Genomic DNA, 24,097 nt, shown 5'->3' with positions numbered 1-24,097 from the left:
ATTTGGGCACATAAACAAGAAAATGTGCATATGCGCCACTTTTCTCGCGCATATGCGCCATTGTTACTGGAGGTGTCGCGCATATGCGCCGCTTCTCTCCGCGCATATGCGCCAATGCTACTGTAGATGTCGCGCATATGCGCCACTCTTTCCGCGCATATGCGCCAACTGTTCTGTCCAAATTTTTAAGGTTTTATCCTCTTGTCCATGTATTTCTTATTCTCATCTCACTAAACACTCCTCATTATATATATATATACCTACGCATATATATTCCGAGTATTATGTCGATGAGAACTATTAATCTCGAGCCTTACATTTCTCCCCCTCTAAGAAATGATTTCGTCCTCGAAATCGTAGAAAATTACCAAACATACATGGCAAGTAATATAATCAATACTAAAACTTTACTTACATCATGTAAATAATTCAGGATGTTTCTGTCGCATATTCGCTTCTGTTTCCCAAGTCGCTTCTTCGATGCCATGACGACTCCATTGGACTTTCACTAACGGAATAGTCTTTGTCCTGAGCTTCTTTTCTTTCCGATCCAGAATTTGGATAGGTTGCTCGACATAGCTCAAGTTCTGATCAAGCTCAGCTACGTCAGGTTGAATGACATGAGAAACATCTGGCATATACTTACCCAACATCGATACATGAAAGACATCATGTATCCCAGATAGAGAAGGAGGAAGTGCAAGTCGATAAGCTCGATCGCCAATCTTCTCAAGAATCTCGTAAGGACCAATGTATCGAGGAGATAGTTTCCCGCGTTTGCCAAATCGAACAACGCCTCTGAATGGAGAAATCTTTAAGAATACTCTATCTCCCGCCTCAAATACTAATGGTCTACGTCTGATATTGGCATACTTTGCTTGTCGATCTTGTGCTGTCTTCATCCTCTTCTGAATGAGTTTCACCTTCTCTGTCATGTCACGAATCATATCTGGCCCAAGTTCTGGTACCTCTGAAACGTCATCCCAGTATAGCGGAGATCTGCACTTCTTGCCATACAAAGCTTCAAACGGTGCCATCTCAATACTCGTCTGATAGCTATTATTGTAAGAGAATTCGCAAAGAGGTAGGGACTCTTGCCAACCAATGTCAAAATCTAGCACGACGGCTCTCAACATATCCTCTAATGTCTGGATAGTCCGTTCTGACTAGGGGTGGGAAAAATACCGAAATTACCGAAAAATAATCATACCGTACCGACATTTTTTTAGGTATACCACATTTTTTCGGTATATCGAATTTTTTTTCGGTATCATTATGGTATTGGTGTGAATTTTTTCCATAGAAAAATTTCGGAATTTCGGTAACGGTACCGGTATGAATTTTTTGATATCGTTATTTTTGCTACGGTATACCGAAAATCCACCCCTAGTTCTGACTGTCCGTCTGTCTGAGGATGGTAAGCAGTACTCAGGTGTAATGTCGTACCTAAGGCCTGCTGTAGACTGTGCCAGAAGTGTGAAGTGAATCGTGGATCACGATCTGATACGATAGACTTCGGCACTCCATGCAATCTGACTACCTCTCGAATATAAATCTCCGCCATCTGATCCTGTCTATACGTCATTCTGTATGGGATGAAACATGCAGATTTGGTCAATCTGTCAATAATAACCCAAATCGCATCGCAGCCTCTGGATGATCGTGGTAACTTCGTCACAAAATCCATGGAAATGTGATCCCATTTCCATTCTGGAATGGCTAAACTTTGAAGTAATCCACCAGGCTTCTTCCTCTCGGCTTTCACCTGTTGGCAGTTCAAACACTTAGACACAAATTCGGCAATGTCCGACTTCATTTGCTTCCACCAGAACTGTGTCTTCAAGTCATTGTACATCTTTCTGCCACCCGGATGAATGCTGAACCGACTACAATGTGCCTCTGTCAGAATCTGCTGTCTCAAATCTGCAACATCTGGCACAACTAGACGGTTATTCACGTACAACACATGATCTCGTACCTGATATTCTGATACATGCCCTGATCCGACCATTTGGAATGATCTTTGCACATTCTGATCAGTTCTTTGTGCTTCCTTGATCCTCATAATCAAATTGGGCTCCACTTGGATCGTAAACAGTCGTAGTGGCTTACTATCTGTATCAAATTTTAATCCAGATGTACAGCAATTTTCAACTAACTTGTTAACACCTATCGTCGATAAGGACAAAGAACATACCTTACGACTCAAGGCATCTGCTGCTGCATTTGACTTCCCTGGATAATATTTGATTTCACAGTCAAAGTCTTTCAGAAGATCTAGCCATCTACGCTGCCTCATATTCAGTTCTGATTGAGAGAATAGATAATTTAGGCTCTTGTGATCGGAGAAGATCTCAAATTTCTCGCCGTAGAGATAATGACGCCAAATCTTTAATGCAAATACGATAGCCGCCAATTCCAGATCATGAATGGGGCATCGGATCTCGTGTGGCTTTAATTGTCTCGAGGCGTATGCGATCACATGGCCTCGCTGCATAAGAACACATCCCAAACCTCTATGAGAAGCATCACAATATACAACGAAATCACCCGTACCTGAAGGTATCGTCAGTACTGGAGCACTAGTCAGCCTTTTCTTCAATTCTAGAAAGCTAGACGCGAACTCCTCTGACCAAACAAATGGTGCATTCTTTTGCGTCAATTGAGTTATTGGCTTTGCAATACTGGAGAAATCCTTGATAAATCTTCTATAGTATCCGGCTAGGCCCATGAAACTGCGTATTTCTGGCACAGAAGTCGGTCTCGACCAACTGATCACAGCTTCCACTTTACTCGGATCTACAGAAATACCATCTCCAGAAATGATATGCCCCAAGAATACAACTCGATTCAACCAAAACTCACACTTTGACAATTTAGCATACAGTCGCTCGTTTCTCAACGTCTGCAAAACAATTCTGAGATGCTTTGCATGCTCATTTCTGTTCTTTGAATACACCAAAATATCATCGATGAAAACAATGACAAATTCATTCAGATATTTCTGAAACACTTGGTTCATCAAGCCCATAAATACCGCAGGAGCATTGGTTAAACCAAAAGGCATGACAATAAATTCGTAATGTCCATACCTAGTTCGAAATGCTGTCTTTGGTATATCTACATCTCGAACTCTGAGCTGATGATACCCAGAACGCAAATCAATCTTCGAATACACGGAGGATCCCTGCAACTGATCAAATAAATCATCAATCCTAGGCAAAGGATATTTATTCTTGATCGTTGCCTTGTTCAGTTGCCGGTAGTCTATACACAATCGCATCGAACCGTCTTTCTTTCGCACAAATAGTACCGGAGCGCCCCAAGGAGATACACTAGGTCTGATATATCCCTTGGCCAGAAGATCTTCTAACTGTGCTTTCAGTTCTTTGAGTTCGATGGGTGCCATCCTATACGGAGCTCTCAAAATAGGGACGGTACCTGGTGTAAGATCAATACTGAAATCTACTTCTCGAACCGGAGGTAATCCTGGGATTTCATCTGGAAAAATATCTGGAAATTCCCGCACTACTGGCAGATCTGCCAATGTCGGGCTCGACTTCTGCATATCTACAGCATAAATAAAGAAACCATCCGCTCCTTTCTGCAATAATCTGTTCATAGTAAGAGCCGAAATCAAGGGAATCCGAGATCTGGAACCCTTCCCGTAGAATTTCCACTCGTCTGTCATCTCGGGTCTGAATCTGACAATCTTGTGGAATCAATCCACGGTAGCTCTGTACTTTGTTAGCATGTCAATACCAACTATACAGTCAAAATCAGCTAGACCCAACACTATACAATCTAGGTCAATCTCATGCCCCTCAAACTGTAGAATGCAATGTCTAACCGTAGTTACAGATATCAATCCACTTCCCAACGGAGAATTAATAGACACAACATCTAGCAAAGATTCAACATGCAATGAATGCAGTAATGCAAATCGCTCCGAAATGAATGTATGCGATGCACCTGTATCTATCAAGATATAAGCAGGATAACCATAAAGAGAGCAGTTACCTGCTATAACATCGTCTGGTGCATCTTGTGCTTGCTCTTCGGTCAATGCAAACACTTGAGCCTGTTGCCTCGGAGGTTGACTCACCGTCTGACTACCTCGAGCTCTGGGTTGGGTCTGTGCTGGTGGAGGCTGAAAAGAGTGGACCGATGATGCCTGCCGCTCAAACTGAGGTACGGAACCGGATGCTCTTCCACTCTGGCCTTGCTGTACACCTCTCTGTGGACAGACTTTGGCAAAATGTCCCGGTTGCCTACAAATATTACATCGGCCTGTAACTCCTTGGCACTGTTCAGTCGCATGCCTACCTCCACAAGAATTACAGTAGACACCTGAAGTCCTTGAACCTTGATCAAAACCCGTCTGTCTTGATCCGCTGGAGCTTGACGAACTGCTCCCAGGTCGCTTAAACTGTTTCCCCTTCGCCTTCAGCTGTTCTTTGCGTCCACTACTACTACCACCACTTTCGAATCGAAGAGGAGGAACTTGGGATGGAGGTAGTGGCGGTCTCGGACTCGGTGCAACATAAGGAGCACTCCGTTGCCTAAGCAATCCTGCTTCATCTCCTTTGGCACGATTCAATGCATCCGAGAAATTATCGGGTCTCCCAGTATTGACCAACGTAAAGATATCTGGATTCAGGCCATTTATAAACTGATCTGCCATGGCCTCATCATTCCCTGAAACATGAGGTGTAAAACGAAGCAAAGAAGAGAATTTGGCAACGTATTCCTCAATGTTTAATTGCCCTTGCCTCAGATTGGCAAATTCAGCACCTTTGTCTTTACGGTAGGAGATAGGAAAGAACCTTAAATAGAACTCCGTCTTGAATCCCTTCCAAGTAATCTCGGTACCCCGCTGCTTTAAAGCTCTCTTAATGTTCAACCACCAATTCTTGGCTATATCTTGCAATTGATGGCCAATTAGCTTTATTCTCTTCTCGTCACTATACTCCAAAGAGTCGAATAACATTTCAATGTCCTCAAGCCAACTTTCGCACTCGATGGCATTCTCGGTACCTTTTAAGGTGGGAGGTCGAAAGGATTGGAATCGCTTCAGCAACGTCTCCATAGGGGTCGCTGTAACATCCATAGGATCTCCGGATGTGCTCCCCTGTTCTGGCGCTGCTGGTCGTAGAGGTACGGCTGCTCTTCTAGGTGGCATATCTAGTAATCCAAAGGATTAGTATACAATATATACAACTGTCTCAGCCATCCTCTAGTCAGTTACCTCTGATCTAGAATCAGTTCTGATTCAGTTTATCACATGCTGAAAGAAATCAAACACAAACAACATGTAATAGGAAAGCAATAATCATGCTAGCACATCATAAGCAAGGAAGAAGACTCGATCTACCCCGCTCATTCTATCCTATCTCAGTCTAAAGGAACTCTCTGCTCTGATACCACCTGTTGTGGGGACCCGGGCTCTAATTCTTTTTCTTGGGATTAAATGGATTGCTATTAAAAACGTGGGTCAAATTTTTGCTTTTTACAATAAATCAAATGTAACTAAACAAACATAATTCTTAGTTTAACTTACAATATAAACATGAAGTACAAGTCTTGTTCTTACAACTAGTGTTCAATACCATCTATAAACAAACGGTAGTACAAGTCTAACAAAAGAACCACTAGTCCTCTGCTGCGCCCGAGATCACCACGCTATCACGATCATCTCTGTCTCGACCCAGATCCTGCCCCACCTGTTGTTATGCACACATACAGACATAACAACAGCCGGAAAACCGGTGAGAACAAATCCCAGTATAAACATGTAACATGCATATAAACAATCAAACATGAAACATGCTGATATGAATGTCATTCATATAAAATCATACAATGTGAATCTAATCATGTCTAGACTCGACTCGACTAGAACTCTAGGGATCCCGTTGTGAATAAGACGTCACTGGCTGTCACCTACCCTACCAATCGAGGTGCTGTACGTCTTATTCCTAGACTTCGGCCTGATCTGTATCCGCGTCTACAATAGGGGCGGTGATCTTCCCCTAAGCTGAGATATCGCCGAACATCTAGTAGTCTGCCTGATCTCCAGACTGCCCTATCTTAATGCATGAATACAAAATCTGTAAACAAGCATAATGCAATGCTACACGATCTGTAAACAAAGCATAGCAAGATCTGCATACAAATTCTATAAACAAATCTATAACAATCATAATCATATCAAGGTATGAACAATAAAACAAGTATGTGATTTTGGTTGGGAAACTCAAATGTGATCTCATTTGAGTCGTGATTCCCCAAACAAAACATGTACTATACCTTTCGTCGTAGAATCGCTGTCACGGTCGCCAATACGAATATCACCTTGTAGCTTGGAGTGAGAGGAGTCCAAATCTATACTTAGATTTTAGTTTGGATAAGAAAATCTTGCACTAATTAACTTTGAATTGAAAGAACCTTTCTTCTCCCTGGAATCTCTCTCTCTCCCGATTTTGCTTCTGAAATGGCAAGGAATAGAGACAACTCTATATATATCTTGCATGGTTGAGGACAAATGGCTTGTTCTTTGATGTACACGTCTCGCGCATATGCGCGACATCACCCGCGCATATGCGCGAGACCTACTGGTCTCGGCCATGCAGAATTTAACACTTCGCGCATATGCGCCACTTTTCTCGCGCATATGCGCCATTGTTACTGGAGGTGTCGCGCATATGCGCCGCTTCTCTCCGCGCATATGCGCCAATGCTACTGTAGATGTCGCGCATATGCGCCACTCTTTCCGCGCATATGCGCCAACTGTTCTGTCCAAATTTTTAAGGTTTTCTCCTCTTGTCCATGTATTTCTTATTCTCATCTCACTAAACACTCCTCATTATATATATATACCTACGCATATATATTCCGAGTATTATGTCGATGAGAACTATTAATCTCGAGCCTTACAAGTTAACTGGAGATTAACTGAGAAATTGAGTTTGATTTGATTTTGTCTAGAAAGGCAAAAAGGGGGAGATTGAAGGGAAATATATTTTCCTTATTTAATTGATACAATTTCTTATCTTAAATGATTTCCTTAATAATATATTTCCTTGTGGATTTGATTGAGTATAATATTTAATTATGGTTTTGCCTTTATAGATAGTTAAGATTTTACTGTGATATAATATCTTCCTTGAATTTATTTTCCTATTGATAATATTATGTGCAATATTGGGTTTTACATTTCTAGATATTATCTTTGTGATAAATATCATCAAGATATAATATTTATGATAATGATTTACATGATATGGTATTATTGATTTGTTTCTAATAGAATTCTTGTTTACCATATCTTATAGATTTCTTTATGGAAGATAAATTTTAGGAGAGATGAAAGCTATATAGAAGAGGTGATCAACGTGATGTGACAGTGGGTGAATAGAGAGAAGATTGTAGAGAGAGAGACTAAGAGAAATTCATAGAGTTTTAGTGGAGGAGTTTTTCGTGGAAAGTTTTCGTGAAGAGTTTTCACGTGAGAAGATTTTCGTGGGAGTTCTTCGTGGTGGTCTTTTCTCTCGGTCAAATATTCACTCACATGTGCACGTTCAGAATTTCAGAGAAAACTTTATTCAAGAGACGTTGCTGTGCTGGTTTACGTGTTGCCCTGAATGTTGCCAACATCTACAGACAACATCCGTAACGATGTTGGCTGAAGATCGTGTTTAGCTGCTCGTGTTTTTAGGGATCTCGTTTTTGCTTTCTTATTCATGTTTTAATATTGTTGGTTGTTTTTAGAAAGCTTTATTTCCTCAACTTATTGAGGAAATTGATTTTTGTCATAATCACTAGTGTTAGATTTTTTGTAAACAATTGATTTTTCTAGTGATTAATTTTTGCCATAAGGCACCGCACCCGCACAAGTATTTATACTTGTGCATATTTAATAGTGTCCATCTATTTGTTTCAAGTCAATTTGTGTTATAAAAGTTAATTTTCCGCTGCATGTAGATGTTGTCCGAGATGTTGTAACATCTGGCACAACATTTAATTCTGACAAAACACAAATTCTCCTTTTTACATCATATTCTGATATTCTCATTATTTATTAATATCTGTCGGACAAAATAATACTTACATATATAATTCTATCTTATGTAATTAAGTTGAGGTAAAAAGACAAAACTATATAATAATTGCTAGATGTAATTAATATGTAACCATCAATTAAGAATAATAAATCGAATTTATATCTACGATAAGCGTAACTACGTTATTCCTATCACCATTTCCATTATTTTTTGTACTTGTAAAAAACAGAAACTTTTCAAAAAAATATCACTAAATTTCCACATAATCATAAAATTGGGTCATATTTATATATAATTGCAAGCTCGACACTTAGATATTAAGTTTCATGATGTTAAACTCAACCACCTGATTTAGCTAATCTACTAGGATAGATCAAAGTCAGTATTTTATGTTAAACTTTTTTAGTGTAACATTTTTTTTTGTGCACATCTAATTATCGAAAATCAATAAATCTCACGTCACGATACCCCGTGCATAAAATAATAGTACCGTAAGAAATTTTAGTTATAGTTAGCGTGCAGTACAATTATTCAACTCATAAATAAGAAATCCATGCACGTGTGCAAGTGACAAACCCCTAATTAATGTGGACAAGATCTTGTACACACAACTTACAACAATACCAAAATTTTCATCTTATGATCCTCATAGAGTTGAAAAGAAGCCACAATTTTTTCATCTTATGATCCTCACGGAGTTGAAAAGAGACCTGTTGGGTGCAATAATTGTCCTTGTTTGGTAGAGCGATCGAGCCATGGTGCTTGTACTGCTGTGCGGTTTAAAAGATTTGAGTTGCACCATTACCACTAGCTATAGCTTTTGGTAAAGCGGTAAGCACTCGGTCCTACAAGACCACAATATAATTATACTCATCTAATAGAACTATAGTAGTTTCTTGTAAAATTGTAACTATAAATTTTATATTATAGTGGAAACAACTTAAAGAGTTTATGTGAGGATTATCCAATGAATTTGTTTGACGAGCACATATGTGTACAAATATACTTACATGTGTGAGGATTAAATTTGAAAATAATGCAACATAAATAGGTGTGAGACCCCTCGCCTCCATGATATTGTAATCGCCAAGTAATGATGATTAATGAGTAATAATGGAGACTAAAAGCTGCATTATGTCATTTATTTGGTTGAATAATGTCTTTTAAGATGAAGTTAATGACCATGAATACGTGCCTTTAAGAGGAGGTTAATGTCCATGAATAAGTATCTTTAAAAGGAAGTTAATGACTATAAATAGGGACATTTCAGGTGAGATAAATGACCATGAATTGACTGACCCTTTACCTTACCATTGGAGGCCTATATATAGAGATCCACAACATGCAAGAAAATCACATCCAAATCACACCGAAATTTCAAGAAAGAGTGTTGCCAAGTTATCGAGTCAAAAATCTGTCAAATTCAAGTAACATAGGCTTTCCGCTTAGGCGATCGATTAGAGAAAATTCTAGCAATTTTTTCAAGTGTTTGGAGCATATTTATGTAAGTGAGCTTTCCGTTTTGATGGGAGATATATGTTTTAAAATCAACTAGCATATATGTATTATATGTTTTTAAAATATGATTTTTGAAATCTATATTTCTGAAACACTGGAACTTTGTGAACTAATGATATGAATATATATTTTTGAAAATTCCATATTCTTGATTCCTGGCCTCAGTGCTTAGATGATAGAACATATAAGGGACTGATATCAGTTAGCCATGAAATTCATAATTTAATCCGTGCATAATGATACATGTTTATTCTTGAAAAATAAGATTTTTTTTGTATATATATGCTATTATTGTTTTGTTGAAAAAAATAATTTTTAAAGACTGGGAGGAATTCTCTTGCTTATTGAGTGACGACCATATCACTCACCCGCTCTCAAATAAAAATAAAGACCAGTTAAAGGATGAAGAACAAACCCAATTATGGTGATGATAAGATAAGAGAAGAGCACAACCAATGTTTGAGTTTCATTTTCGTTATTAGTTTATTCAATTTGTATTCTTCCGTACCATAGTTAATGTTATACATTCCGTAGATGTGATATATTATGTGATTGTTTTGAAGTTGTAAAGATAATATTTATTCTGGTTTGAAAATTCTGTACTTCTGAGCCTTACTGTTTTGCAACTATGTGATTGTAAGATAACGTCGTTGTCATACGTCCCGATATCGAGGTGTGATAATAGGGGTTTATTTCATCCTACCTATGCGGGCATTGCCCCCATGATAGGATGGATGGTCAAGATTTGTCCATGCATATGTAGGACCCACTTTTTTTTTTTGAAATTGTATGTTTGGCAAGATCTTGGCCATCCATCCTCTCATGGAAGCAATGCCCACATGGGTAGGATCTCATTAACCGATAATAGGGATATAGTGAGCAAGCCAATGTCATTCTTATTAGAAGGCTAGCCAATTACGAACAAATTTAGAGATCACGGTGCTAATAAGTGTATTTTACTATTGTCACCCAATATGAAGCAATATTCTACATAAATTATATAGCAAACTCAAAGTCTTTTATGCGAAAATGTGTACATACATATATGGAATGCCAAAATAGGCATGCTTAATTCAATTTAGCTCTGCTCATGCATAACTTAAGCAAGACAAAAACTTATGTGAGACGGTCTCACATGTCGTATTTTGTGAGACAGATCTTTTATTTGGGTCATTCATGAAAAAATATTAATTTTTATGCTAATAATATTACTTTTTATTGTGAATAATCGGTAGGGTTGAGCCGTCTCACAGATATAATTTCGTGAGATCGTCTCATAAGAGACCAACTCCTTGAGCAAGATAACATTTTGTTCTTCTTCCTATACAAAAGCTCTACCAAAATTTATTGCTTGGGGTTGTGCGGGAAATAGAATTAAATTCTATATAAAATTTTATGTCAAAAAATAAAAATAAAAATTCATTATAAAAATATCCTCCTTTTTCTTTTTCCTTTTCTTTTTCTTCTTTTTATATAATGATCATTACTTTCTAAAGTAAAAGTGTTAAAAAGTACCATGCGCGTGTGCAATTGATTTAAAGTCGTGATTTGTACTCATAATAAGAAGATGGCAGATATAATTATGCTGTCTCTATTCTTGAAACTAATATTCCCACAATAGGTATCATAAAATTGACAACCATTTGCCAATTATGAATTATCGAAAATTCTTAAATTTTTCCTCACTTTGTAAAATTATTTAAATTTATGTCCTATAAATTTTAAAAACCATTCTATATATTAATATTAGGCTATATTGTGATTTTCGTCATATATCTTTTTCCTTATACAATTGTATTTTCAAAATTGAGTTTAATTTTGTATTTTCTATATTTTGGCAATTTCGAATATTTTTCATTGAAAGTGCTGATGTGAGGAATACATCAACATCAAGCCAGCGCTTCGTCGGTGACATATTAATACCACGTCGAGAAAAGAACCAAAATTACAAATTAAAAACACAAAGATAGCAGACTAAGACTGAAATTTGACAAAATAGATCTATGACAAAAATCAGAAATATGTCAACATACAAGGCCAAAATTATTAATTTTTCATAATATTATGGAGAAAATCTCCTGTAACATTTTTGTCTACAATCTGTATACCACCAATAGAAATTTATCACGTGTATTGCTTATAAATTTTTTTAAAAAAATTTATAACTCATTAATTATAATGAGTTACAAATTTTTTTTAAAAAATTTATAACTCATTAATTAAGAATGTTACAAAAAATGATATAAAAATTTATAACTCATTAATTAAGAATGTTACAAAAAATGATATAAAAATTTATAACTCATTAATTAAGAATGTTACAAAAAATGATATATTGGCGTAATATTTGAACAACATATCGAAAATTTTGTGTTTGATTTTATTTCATTCAACACAAACATTTTATATCTAGGCTTTTACAAAATTTGTTTTGGGCTAGACCCGACTCGAATTCATTAACCCGCAGTATTCTATAGCCCAATAACAACTGGAATTTGAAGTTGGGCTCAGCCCGTAGTGCGCACAGAATCTGAAAATGCAATTTTGACCCAACTTTTCGATTTCTGTTACTTGGATTCTCATTCTTCTGCTTCTTTCAAATCGATCGGTTCCCTAGAATGAACAGGTACGAAACTAATGTTTCTGTGATTTTTTCGATCAATTAGCTATTTGGTATGTCGAATTATTTGCTTCTAATTTTTTTTTTCCGGATTATATTATTTTGAATTTATGATTATCCATGTTGGGGTTGTATCAGATATTCAATGAAGTAAATTTGGTGAACCATGCTTAGTTTCAGGGATTATTCTTCACCGGTTCTTTTGAAATTTCAGGCTACATTTAAATGGTTTTTGATTTTTTTTTTGCTCCGAGTTTCTTTGATGCTGTGTTCTGCATTTTAAGATATTAATGGGTGACAAGAACTGGCGAAATTAGCTTCTTCTGGTGTAGAAAATGAAAGAGGTTGCTAGGGGTGTGCAACGGTCGGTTTGGTTTGGTTTTAATAAACTTCGGTTTGGTTTTTCGGTTTACGGTTTTTCGAATGCTTAATCCTAAACCAAACCATTTTAATTCGGTCCGGTTTGGTTCTTTTGTATTACGGTTTGGTTATTACGGTCGGTTATTACGGTTTATGTAATAAATTTAGTTATAAATGAAGTTGTATGCTATAAATTTTAAAAAAATATAATAAAAAACTACAATCAAATTTGTTTGATTATCTTACAAAAACAAAAATAAAGTAATAAAAAACAGACATAGCTATCATTCGTGTTACCAATTTGTCAAGTATCTCACAAACATCAAAATAATAAAAATTACAGCTATGACAATTATAAGCAATTTGGAATTTGGATATGTTGATAGTGAATAATTCCAACACTGGATTTATCAACTTCTGCAACAAAAATTCTCATGTATATGGAAATTAAATTATCAACCCATTATATGCATACTCCCGTTTTTTTTCATCACAATTAATGAGTCAATGACAAAAGGCATATTATCGAACAACATGTATGCATACTTGAATCTTGTCCAAACACCCACTTTTTCCCAACAGAGAAAACCCCATAAACCAGAAAATTAAAAATGGGAAAACCCATAATCACTCAATCTACGGTAAAAAAAAGTAAGAAAATAATTTTATCATAAACAAATACCATGCACAATATATAGATTAGAGAGCAGAGAACTACCAAAGCAACACATATTTCTTCTTCTCCAATCTACTTGTGTTGTTGGTTTATTGAAAAGAGAATGTGTGAAGCAAGGCACAAGCACAATAATTCAACAAAGGTTTGCGACTGTCCGGTTGAAATTTTGAATGTCAAAACCTAAATAAATAAATTAATTAATTATTTACTTAATTTTAAGTTTTATTTTTAATTTTTAAGTTGGGACATTTTTGGAGTACAATATAATAAAAAAAACAAATAATTCTCATATATTCGGTTTTTCGGTTATTTCGGTTTTTTTTTTAAAAAAAACCGAAAAACGAACCGGAAAACCGAAAATGCGTAATATAGAAACCGAAACCGGTCAAATAACCGAGAAAACCGAATTTTACGGTTCGGCCGGTTTTTTCGGTTTTAACCGAAATTTGAACACCCCTAGAGGTTGCGCCTGAATGTGAACTGTATTGGAGCCATGGTTTTGAGATGAAATTTGATATTGTTGTTACTTTAGAATGTATCTTGGTGCTTATGGAGCTGATTGTTTTTTCCCTTCTTGTTTGCTTGGCTTTTTTTATTAATTTAAATTGAAAACAATTTGTAGATCATAATCATAAATTTTAAGAGCGAAGATTTTGTTTTGTTTTCGATTAACCGATTTCCGTGGATGCAATATGAGTATACATTAAGTGTTTGTTTTTCAAATTTATCTCTTTGGGTCTTGTTTGTCTACCTATTCTTGTGTTTTAATGTCACAAATATGTTTTTCGGTTTTAGGAAACTTGGACCTTGAATATTCATTAAGTTGGGGACATTTTACAAAATAGTCCTTGTCAAATTTGAATAATAAAAATTACTTCCGTCTTACTAAAAACTTGTCATCATATGCTTAGGATCATGTCTATTTTTACAAATGGAGGTCATTATTTTAAAACTTATGCTTGACTAGGGCTCTTTGTGTCAATTCCCCTATTAAGTTGTCTCTCTCCATATGTTAGTGAATTTCAATTCCATATGATCATTGAAGTTACCAGACATTATGAGTATAAATAAACAAACTCGATGTTTGGATCTTTCTTGAATGTTTTCTATTTGGTGTTTGGACAAGGATAACTACATGCAGAGTGGCATTCAATACCCATGTCTTGAAATTTGCACAGAGAACTCTATGCAGCGGTGCAGGTGTAAAGTTGCCTGGTTCTGACAGTGATCAAGTTAGTCTCGTCTTTACTTTACCTTTCTCTATGATATTTTTTCAACTTCCAGTACTTTCAGACAGGAGGCGAGTCTTTGAATCATTTTTGGGTATTGCATTTTGTGATTCTTGCCATTACAATTGTTGTTCTCATTTTACGCTATAACTTTCAATATGTTTCCATGTAATTTCTCCTCCTCGAGCTTTAAGATTCATGGTTTTTTATATAACTGCTTATCATCTGATACTATTTTCTTGAATGAGATGATGAAACTCATTTTGTTAAGTCAATTTAAAGGTGCCTTTGAAGAGTGGAGGGTAAAATAATAACGGGATTCCTATTTTTCTTGATTCTTCATAAATATATTACTGTATGGTGCTTCATATTGTAAGTCAGAATTCTTTCTGATCAGTATTAAAATTAGAAAATAGAAATTCACAATATACAAAACGAGGGAAAGGATCAGAAAATCCTCGGGGACTAATGGCGAATTTTTTTGTTAGCAAATACCTTTGTTTAATTTTCTAGTTTTCAGTTATTAAACTATTTAGGAATACGGTAGCTTTTGTGAACATTGAGCAGTTCTACTTCCCCCTTTTCTTCTGAAGTGTTTTTCCTTCCTTAATTTTTTTTTTTTGCTCATCATGTTCTGATGTGCCTACTCGTGCTTGGGGACAATAGTAGACTTACCACTTACAAAGTTTCATTTTTTGGAGAACAATACTCCTTTAAAAATCTTTGGAGTTGGATGGAGCACCACTACTTTTTGGCGTAATGTAGATGTTTTATGTACTATGGATACCATTCTATACCGTTTCTCCAACTTCTGAAGTTTCCTACATAAATTAATTGGTGTTCTTCTTTGTTTTTGAGCCCTAACCTTTAACTTTTTTGGTTTTGTATACACTGATCACTTGCCATTAATTGTGAAGATTTGTTACTCCTTCAAAATAATTTTTAAGCTTTTATTTTTTCGGGTCTTCTTGTGTCTTAGGTTTCATCAGCATTAAATAGTGATGTGAATTCTCATAGGCTTTTTTACCCTATTTGAAGTGTTTTTTCACAAAAGTAACTCTTTAATTGTTGTCTATAACAAGGAGCTTGCAGACAAACAGAAATTTTCTAGAGATGATCGTGTGTATGATGTTGCTATTGTTGGAGGTGGCATGGTCGGCATGGCTCTGGCATGTTCTCTGGGTATGTGCCATTTTATTAATACTGCTGCAATCACAGGATTTGGGTTATTATTTTCTCATCATGTTAATCTTGCTGGTGTTTTGAGATTTTCTTATGGCCTTTAATGTTCACATACTGAACTTAGATGAAAAATCTTGATTTTTACTTTATTAAGTATTCAAGTATGACTTTTAGGCACCTTGTGTGGGGCTCACTGACATGCTATTATAAATAAGGAATTTAGTTTACCTGATTCGGGTCTATAAACTTGAATGACCTTTTTTTCCAAAATAAAAAGCATCAACACGATACATATACATTGACAAATAATGCCATGTACAATTCGTCTCATATGTTTGATAACACAATCTTATATAGAAATATCTCTCTAATAGCTACCATCACAAAATATAATCAAAAGTGTAGCTACATCTCAACCTAGCTCCACAAGTTGTCCTCTGTCTCCTTTAAATTTGACTCGAATGCATGTAAAATCAAAACTTAAGAAGGTGTGCTAAATACAGTAAACTCAAGTATAAAAGAGACAAAGTAGTTTAGTTAGCCATAAATCAAACGTAAAGCTTATGTCGTGGCAAAGAACACTCTTTGATAGCACTACCTCTTTAATAAATCCAACAACTAAATGAATATAAACCATCACCAGGATACAATTCGTGTCTTTAACTATGCATACCGAAATACGATACAAACACCTGTGATTGGAATACCAGTGGGCCTTAATGCTCATCAGCTTCTATTAACCTGAGGCCAGGAAATTTAGTTTACCATATCGCGGCTATAACTATCATCAACTAGTGGAATGCCACCGGGGCTGGGAAACCAAAGCTATTGGAATACCATAAAATCATAACTATAATATCTATTGGCCACGTGCTCCAACTTTCCAAACCTGTTTTTTGAGCTTTGACATTGGCAGTGTGCTCCAATTTCAAGTTAGAACTTTGCACTTGTCATGAAGCTATATATATTTTGTTAAAATGCATGTGCATTTGAAAAGGAGCTTAAAGTTATTTACTCTTCTTTATGTGACTTCCACTTTAAAAAATTGTGAAGTCTATACTTTGCAATTATGAAACCTTGTTGGTCGTTTATTTTATTCTTGAGACTGAAGACATCTTTATTTTACCATTTTTCCTCGCTGATCTCTGTTGCATATTGGAGAAGAATGATTTTATAAGTTTTGATGCATGCTTACCAATTTCATATTAAAAAGTAAATGTTTTATGTGCAGTTGAATCATATATGAATATCTTACACATTCTTGCAGCAAGCTCGCCATTGACGAAGCAACTACATATTGCTATAATTGATAGCAATCCTATTTTACTGAGTAAAGATTACATAGAGAAAGAGGATCCTCCAGATTCAAGGGTTAGTACAGTAACCCCGACAACTATAGAGTATTTCAAAGGTAATACTTCTCAATTCCTATATCTCTTGTATAATTTTGAAATCTAAGAGGAAGTGCAACAATTAACTTAGAAAATAAAAGCAACATCATGTAAGTGATAAGGAACTTGTTTGTTGTGATATATGCTACTAAGTCTCGGAAAGTTGAAGATATGCTGGGCGAAATGTTCCTCTAAATGCTACATAAAGAATCGGTAATTTACTTTGGCTTCAACCTGTTTATGTTAGTGGCACAATCTAATCTGAATGCATGATGATTAGTTTATTTTTAAGTGCATGTGATGTTTCGGTTTACTTTTACTTTTTTGGTTGTACCATCCTTTGGAAGCATATGATGGCGCATTTACTTGAAGCCTGTCTGTTTCTATGTTTGGCTGAATTTAAACTGTCACAAATATGTTAGGAAGATGGTGATCTGTCTTCTAAAAATCTGCAGATAAAACCAATATTACAATGTTTCTTTGTCTTGAAACCTACACTGGCATTTCTTGATTATCCAGGAGTAACTCCTTTCGAAGATTTATACCTGATTATTAAGTTACATCTGATTTCACCTTTGTATTCCTAGCGATGAATTAATGGTTTGTTAGGCAACATATTTGAGATTTCCTTTTTTTCGGTACGTTCACCCTTATGCAAACCAACACTTATGGTTTTTCCATTGAAACTCAATTTTGCATCAATTTCCTATGCTGCAAGTCATTGTTTCTTTGTTAGGTTAATATTTTATTTTGCGCTCCTCAAATTAAAAATAAACATCCATCTCAAAACTTTAATGACAGTGAGTCGTTGTATGGATTGATGATGTTATAACATCCAAAAATAAAAAACCAAACTGATGAGTAGGAGAAGCCTGGTGGGTCAGTATAAAGGGAAAACCTTCCATTTACACAGTTCTAGAGAATTTTGGCTCAGACTTATTTATTTTTCTTGGGTTATATATGGGAAGTTGTGGCAAGGTTTCTTAATGAACTATGCAAGTATGATATCTGTTCTTTTCAGATATTGGGGCCTGGCAATATATTGAACAGCATCGACATGCCTATTTTGATAAGATGCAGGTAATGGCATTGTCGATCTTATATGTTGTCCATATGATTGGTTTGATCTACTCCTTAATGTCTCACACCTCGCTCTTCGGGGCGTGGTAAGTTGATGCTATTATGCATGAATATATTGATTGAAAAACGGGTCTAGGAATTTAAATGGGGAATTGTCTTTTTTGGAAGTGGTTGAAGTTTGCATTTAAGAAAAATCACATAAAAGTTTATTTTCTTTCATATGTTGGGGTGTTAGCCCCTGTCAGCCTTGAGCATGCCGTGCTTAGGGAGCAGGATTATTGTTGCACCTTATATGATTCTGTCTACCCCTTGCTTTCTCTCGGCTTTTTTTCCTTGAAATGAAGCATTTACCTCCAACTTTGTAATTTCTGAAACATGGATTGATGACACTATCAATTCCGCTTAGCATATAAAACACACATGTCTAGTCCTCAAATATGACCTTTGTGAAGCACGTAGTTATTTCCAAATTCCATCTATCTACCTTTTTACTCCCATAAAAGGATCAGTTTCAATCTTTTTGTTAATTAGAAACCAAGGTTGTAAATGGCGGGAGGCGGTGGCGGGGCGGTCGGTGACCGCCTACCGCCTTGGCCGCCCAGGCGGTGCCTAGGCGGTTGGATTTTTTAAGTAATTTTTTATAGATAATCATGCAATATTATCATTTTTATGTAAAATGTGCAATTAAATAATGTTTAAGCACAAAATATAATATCATCTAGATAATGTGCAATTAATAAAGATTCATCATTATATTAATGTTATTATGCTAACGAAGTAATATATTTTTTTTAACAAAAAACGAAGTTTAAATTTTCAAAGTTTCAATCAATTATCCATCATTAGAACAAGTAGTATACTAAACATAACTAATCTTCCAAATCATGTACATATGCACCATCTACTTTATCCATTATCCTCTCATCATCGGACTCAATCAACATTTTCTTCATTCTCCTCCTCCGATGTTTCTAAATATTCATTAAGTTCTCTAATGGGGATGTTCCTTGCACTCCTCCTTGGATGTAGCACTTCATCCGCTCCCGAGGCCTCCACTACCATTCTCCAAGTAAGACCTTTAAATAGTCCTAATATTTAAAATTAGTTGACTTTGACTAGGTTTTTAAAATTGTTGACTAAGTTTTAAAAATTGTTGACTAGGTTTTTAAAATTGTTGACTACTGCCTCGCCCGCCTGCTCGCCGCCTCGCCCGCCTCGAGCGCCTGTTCGCCGCCTCGACCCGCCTCGACACCCCTCAACCCGCCTCGACCCCCGCCTCATGCATAAGCGGTGCGGTCGAGGGCCGCCTACCGCCTAGGCACCGCCTAGGCGGCCGCCTCGACCGTCATTTAGAACACTGTTAGAAACGCAAGATCTCATAAAGGACTCATATCGTTGGCCTTTCGTCGTCGATCTGTTGCCATTATAGAAACCTGAACCTGTGACACCCCAGTTGAGTGGTGTGGAACTTTCTGGCAGTAAGTAAAATGGCATATGCTAAGCATTCAAAATATGAAGTGTCAAACTTCAGGCACAACATTTGGTACTAATCAGAGGTTTCTGGTTGAAGTTTCTCATGAAATCAAACAGTGGCTTACATCCAGTTCTAACCAGCTATCATGTTTACCCTTTTGCACATGTGAAGTCTGGAGTCTTTCCTTTAATTGAGTCTCTTCCACATTTAGCATTTCTACTCTTCAATGCTCAAGCTAACAATATCCTTTTACATTTTAAACACCATTTCGCTTTGATTTTGTTAGAATGTGTTTGGATCAAAAAATTTCAATCCATGATTTCAAATTCTGTTCATCTCTATCTCGTTTCATTTGATCTTTTGTATTGATAATTGTAAATTTCAAATATATTCATCCAATATCAGTGTCGTCTGAAATCCCTGCCCGAATTTTTATCCCCAAATTAAATGTTTTCATCCAAACACAACCTTCAAGAATCATTGTAATATTTTATAACACAATTGTGCTATTGCACAGCATCCCTTCAGGATTATACACCTGCTTTGTGTGCCTTTTCTCTCTTCATTGGCTTGTGCTTGTTCATATGTATAATAACCATGCCTAGGTACTCTTAACACTTCGTCATTGCTAGAATAGAGTTCCTGTTTATTTTAGTACTATTCATGTCTGAACCTTTTTAGCTTCCACTTTTAGGTTTGGGATTATACTGGTCTAGCATATACAAGATACAATGCAAAGGATATAGAAAAATAAGTACTTGGGTGAGAGAAAATTCAGCAATGTGGAATATCAGTGTCATTTGAAATCCGTCCTTGAAATTTTTTCCAATATCAGTGTTGTTTGAAATCTCCTTGAATTTTTTCCCCAAATTAAATTTTTTCATCCAAACACAACCTTCAAGAATCATTATAAAATTTACCACGCAATTGTGCTATTGCACAGCATCTCTTTAGGATTGTACACCCGCTTTGTGTGCCTTCTCTCTCTCTTCTGATGTGCTTGTTCATATGAACAATAACCATGCCTAGGTCCTTTAACATTTCGTCATAGCTAGTTCCTGATTTTTTTAGTACTATTTATGTCTGAACCTTTTGAACTTCCACATATAGGTTTGGGATTATACTGGTCTCGCATATACAAGATACAATGCAAAGGATATCGACAAAGAAGTACTTGGGTGAGAGAAAATTCAGCAGCGTGGAACATCTCATAATCATAAAGTCAGTTCTCTTTCTTGCAAGTAACGAGTTTTGGCCTTTCATTCAGGTGTGTGGTGGAGAATAAAGTGCTTCACAAGTCTCTTTTATCATGCATACAGGTACTTAAATTTATGAAGTGTACTGAAAAATGTTTTAGCATAGTTATTAATCGTGCTAGACACACCAAGGATGTAGTTTTGAGAGAACAATATTTCTTATCATTTCTACAGGGTACAACTACAAGACAATAATTCTGCAAGTAAATGATGCAAACCAGTCACACTAAATTAGGGTTAACTCTTAGTTACCAAGTCTCCTATAAATAGAATTCCATAATTAGTATAATCAAATCCCTATAAATCCTCTCTTTTTATAAAAACCCTTAAATTTACTCTATAATTCTACAATGGCGATGAGGGGTATTGATGCCCCAAGGCAAAGGGTGCAAAGTCAGCGAGGTGCAAGGCACACAGCTTTGTTTGAATTTGATGGAGTTGTTTGATATAAAAGTTTTTCACCTTTTTGCTTCGCACCTTGAACCCCAACACCTCTGGCCACCTTGACCTTGTCCTTCAAAACTATGGTTTTGTTTGTTTGAACGAGTTTTTGAATTGTTTATCATATGAAACGGAAGGTTGTTCATCTACAACTATTTAATTGTGTTTGGATGGAAGCATTTCATTGTGGGTTGGATTTAGAAGAACAGATTTGAAATGATACCTTTAATTAAGCATCCAAATTAATCAGAACAGTCGCCAACCCCTTACAATCAAACACAGCTTTAATTAATTACTTAGTTCATATGGAAGTTTGGCATCATTTTCCATTTGACAATGTTGTTCTGGCAGAACTCAGACTTCCGGCAGAAGATATATCCTTTCAGGTTAAGTTCAATGAACTTACAACCAAACACTTCATCAAGTCCCTATGGATGTTCAGCAAAACTCGAACTGAGTGATGGCAGTAGCTTACGTGCTAAATTAGTGGTAACTTTCAATTTAATGTTATAGTACTGAACATCTGTTTTGGCTTAAGAACCTTTTTATTATTCTTTCTTGCACCAATCTTGCTTATGTCACAGGTTGGAGCGGATGGGTCAAAATCACGTGTTAGGGAGTTGGCGGGAATTGATACTACTGGATGGAAGTATTCTCAGAATGCCATTATATGTACTGTAGAGCATACCATAAAAAATGGGTGTGCTTGGCAACGATTTCTTCCCCATGGTCCAATTGCACTTCTACCCATCGGTGACAACTTCAGTAATATTGTTTGGACCATGACCCCGGAAGAGTCATTGGATCGGAAATCAATGCATGAGGGTGATTTTTTGAAAGAAGTAAATCGGGCCTTGGATGATGGCTACGGTCCACATCCCGAATCACAATTATTTGGTGGGAGAGACGTGGTTTCGTGGCTAACAGCAGATGCGACAACATCTGCCAATGATTGCTTCGAAGTGCCACCCAAAGCCTTAAAATTAGCCTCGGAAAGAATGGTGTTCCCATTGTCTTTGATGCATGCTAATTTCTACACTTCGAAACGTGTAGTTCTTATTGGTGATGCGGCACATACTGTCCATCCTTTGGCTGGTCAAGGAGTTAATATGGGATTTTCTGATGCATTTTCTCTTTCGAAAGTCATCGCAGAAGGCATAGCTGTGGGGTCTGATATCGGGGAGGTATGCTACAGGCCAAGCCCTGGGAAAATATATCACGTACATTGTCGCTAAAATTTTAGTGTACCCCATGAACGACAGTAACAATAGCTGTAATTATTCAGTTCTAATATGTTTCCACTGATACGCCTCGCAGAGTGTTTTGTATATTTTAATTTCGAGTATATTAAACCATTATTCAGTACCTTATCCTTGTTATTTTCATTCAGGTATCATTGCTTAGGAGATATGAGTCAGAAAGAAAACCTGCTAACTTGACAATGACAGCAATCCTAGATGGTTTCCAGAAGGCGTATTCTGTTGATTTTGGTCCATTAAACGTTCTAAGAGCTGCTGCATTATTTGGCGCTCATCATATTTCTCCATTGAAAAGAAACATCATCTCATATGCCTCAGGTGTCCATCAGTTTCCTCTTTTTTCGTGACTCTGTTGTTAAGTGAGCGAGTCCTTTGAAGGTAGCTTCTGCTTCAAAACAACTCATAGCTCGATTTCAGGTCAGTTAGTTCACCAGTTTGTCTTTATGAAACTCAATGTTTCCGGGTAGTAATTATGTTCATGCGTTCTTGGCTCTAGCTCGACCAGGATTACATGCCAAACAAGGTGATCCTATACAATATAGATTGTCAAACCCGCTGGGTGTTCTTCAACTATTTAACATAGAACCCGTGTGATTTGACTATTTATATCGGATAAGGGACATAGGGTACACCCTATCCGTTAGGGGCTAGCTGCATTTGGCGGCCGATGATAAATCCAAGTTGCATACAACCCCTCCGACTAAAATGGTTAATAAGTCAAGTCGCTTTATTTTTTAAAACACGCGTAAAACCCGGTATGCATGAATTTATGTCTACATACGCTTGAATTGAAGCTAGTTATGGTTGATTTTTATTTTCTTGCATATAGCTACAGTAACAGATGCAGTGGTTTTAAACTTGTGTTTTAAAAAATGAAGGATTTTAGTAGCGTATTAATATTGCTCAGGGGGTTATATGCAATTTCGATTTATCACAGGGCCAAATGCAATTAGCCTATCCTGTAGACTTAAGAATCTTCGATTACATTTCATCTAGTTAAATCAAAATATGATTAATATTATTAGTAGAATAAATGGGTATTTTGGAATTAATTATAAAAATTTGGCTAATTGAGCTTTTAAGTATTCATTGATTGTGTTAAAACTTATGAATCTTTCTATTTTATTGAAATATATAAAAAAATTGTTTGAACTTGTATATGTCAATCAGTTAATTAAATGATACAAATTGAAATCTTTGCGAAGATACCTTCAAGCCTTAATTAAGTTCAAGTAATCAGTTTGGCTTCTACTATTCTTTTGTTCCAGTCTGGATCCTGGTTTTCACTAAAAGATATCAAGTCACATACTTGATTAAATGTATAAATGAATTGAGCCGGCTCGCAAGTTTTGAGCTGGCTTGCGGGTTTTTTGAGATGACTTCGATAATTTTTTTTAATTTATCATGTTTTCGAGATTACCTCAATAATTCATGTCAATGCTAGTGAAATTGTGGTGCCATTTTCCAATTCTGCAAATCATTCAATTAAAAGAGGAGGAATATAATCACTCTAGCACAATATATTACTCACCATTTCAAATTCATTCA

The 24,097-nt window shown here is 36.2% G+C and overlaps 1 protein-coding gene across 2 annotated transcripts; it reads left to right on the top strand.

Moving 5' to 3' along the window:
• Window positions 1-12,088: 12,088 nt before the first annotated feature.
• On the top strand, window positions 12,089-23,048 carry LOC140827813 (uncharacterized). Of its 2 annotated transcripts, none has more exons than XM_073190660.1 (10): window positions 12,089-12,207; window positions 14,364-14,469; window positions 15,549-15,648; window positions 16,916-17,059; window positions 18,061-18,119; window positions 20,704-20,771; window positions 20,861-20,912; window positions 21,642-21,779; window positions 21,875-22,474; window positions 22,681-23,048. In XM_073190660.1, the coding sequence occupies exons 1-10, from the start codon at window positions 12,200-12,202 to the stop codon at window positions 22,894-22,896; spliced, it is 1,491 nt and encodes a 496-aa protein (XP_073046761.1). In that variant the 5' UTR covers window positions 12,089-12,199; the 3' UTR covers window positions 22,897-23,048. The 2 variants fall into 2 exon arrangements, with proteins under 2 accessions (XP_073046761.1, XP_073046762.1); XM_073190661.1 differs by having other exon boundaries at window positions 12,159-12,207; window positions 15,559-15,648.
• Window positions 23,049-24,097: the final 1,049 nt, after the last annotated feature.

The sequence above is a fragment of the Primulina eburnea genome, chromosome 3 (genome assembly GCF_022965805.1).
Source record: "Primulina eburnea isolate SZY01 chromosome 3, ASM2296580v1, whole genome shotgun sequence".
In the NCBI taxonomy this organism is placed as follows: domain Eukaryota; kingdom Viridiplantae; phylum Streptophyta; class Magnoliopsida; order Lamiales; family Gesneriaceae; genus Primulina; species Primulina eburnea.
Note: the sequence above shows the minus strand (reverse complement) of the source record. Positions and strands in the feature narration are given on the sequence as shown.

Excerpts from the sequence above, each read along its gene's own strand:
- LOC140827813 (XM_073190660.1), top strand. Across the intron at positions 14,470-15,548 it reads CTGGTTCTGACAGTGATCAA|GAGCTTGCAGACAAACAGAA; the intron begins GTTAGTCTCGTC and ends GTCTATAACAAG. Across the intron at positions 15,649-16,915 it reads GGCTCTGGCATGTTCTCTGG|CAAGCTCGCCATTGACGAAG; the intron begins GTATGTGCCATT and ends ACATTCTTGCAG.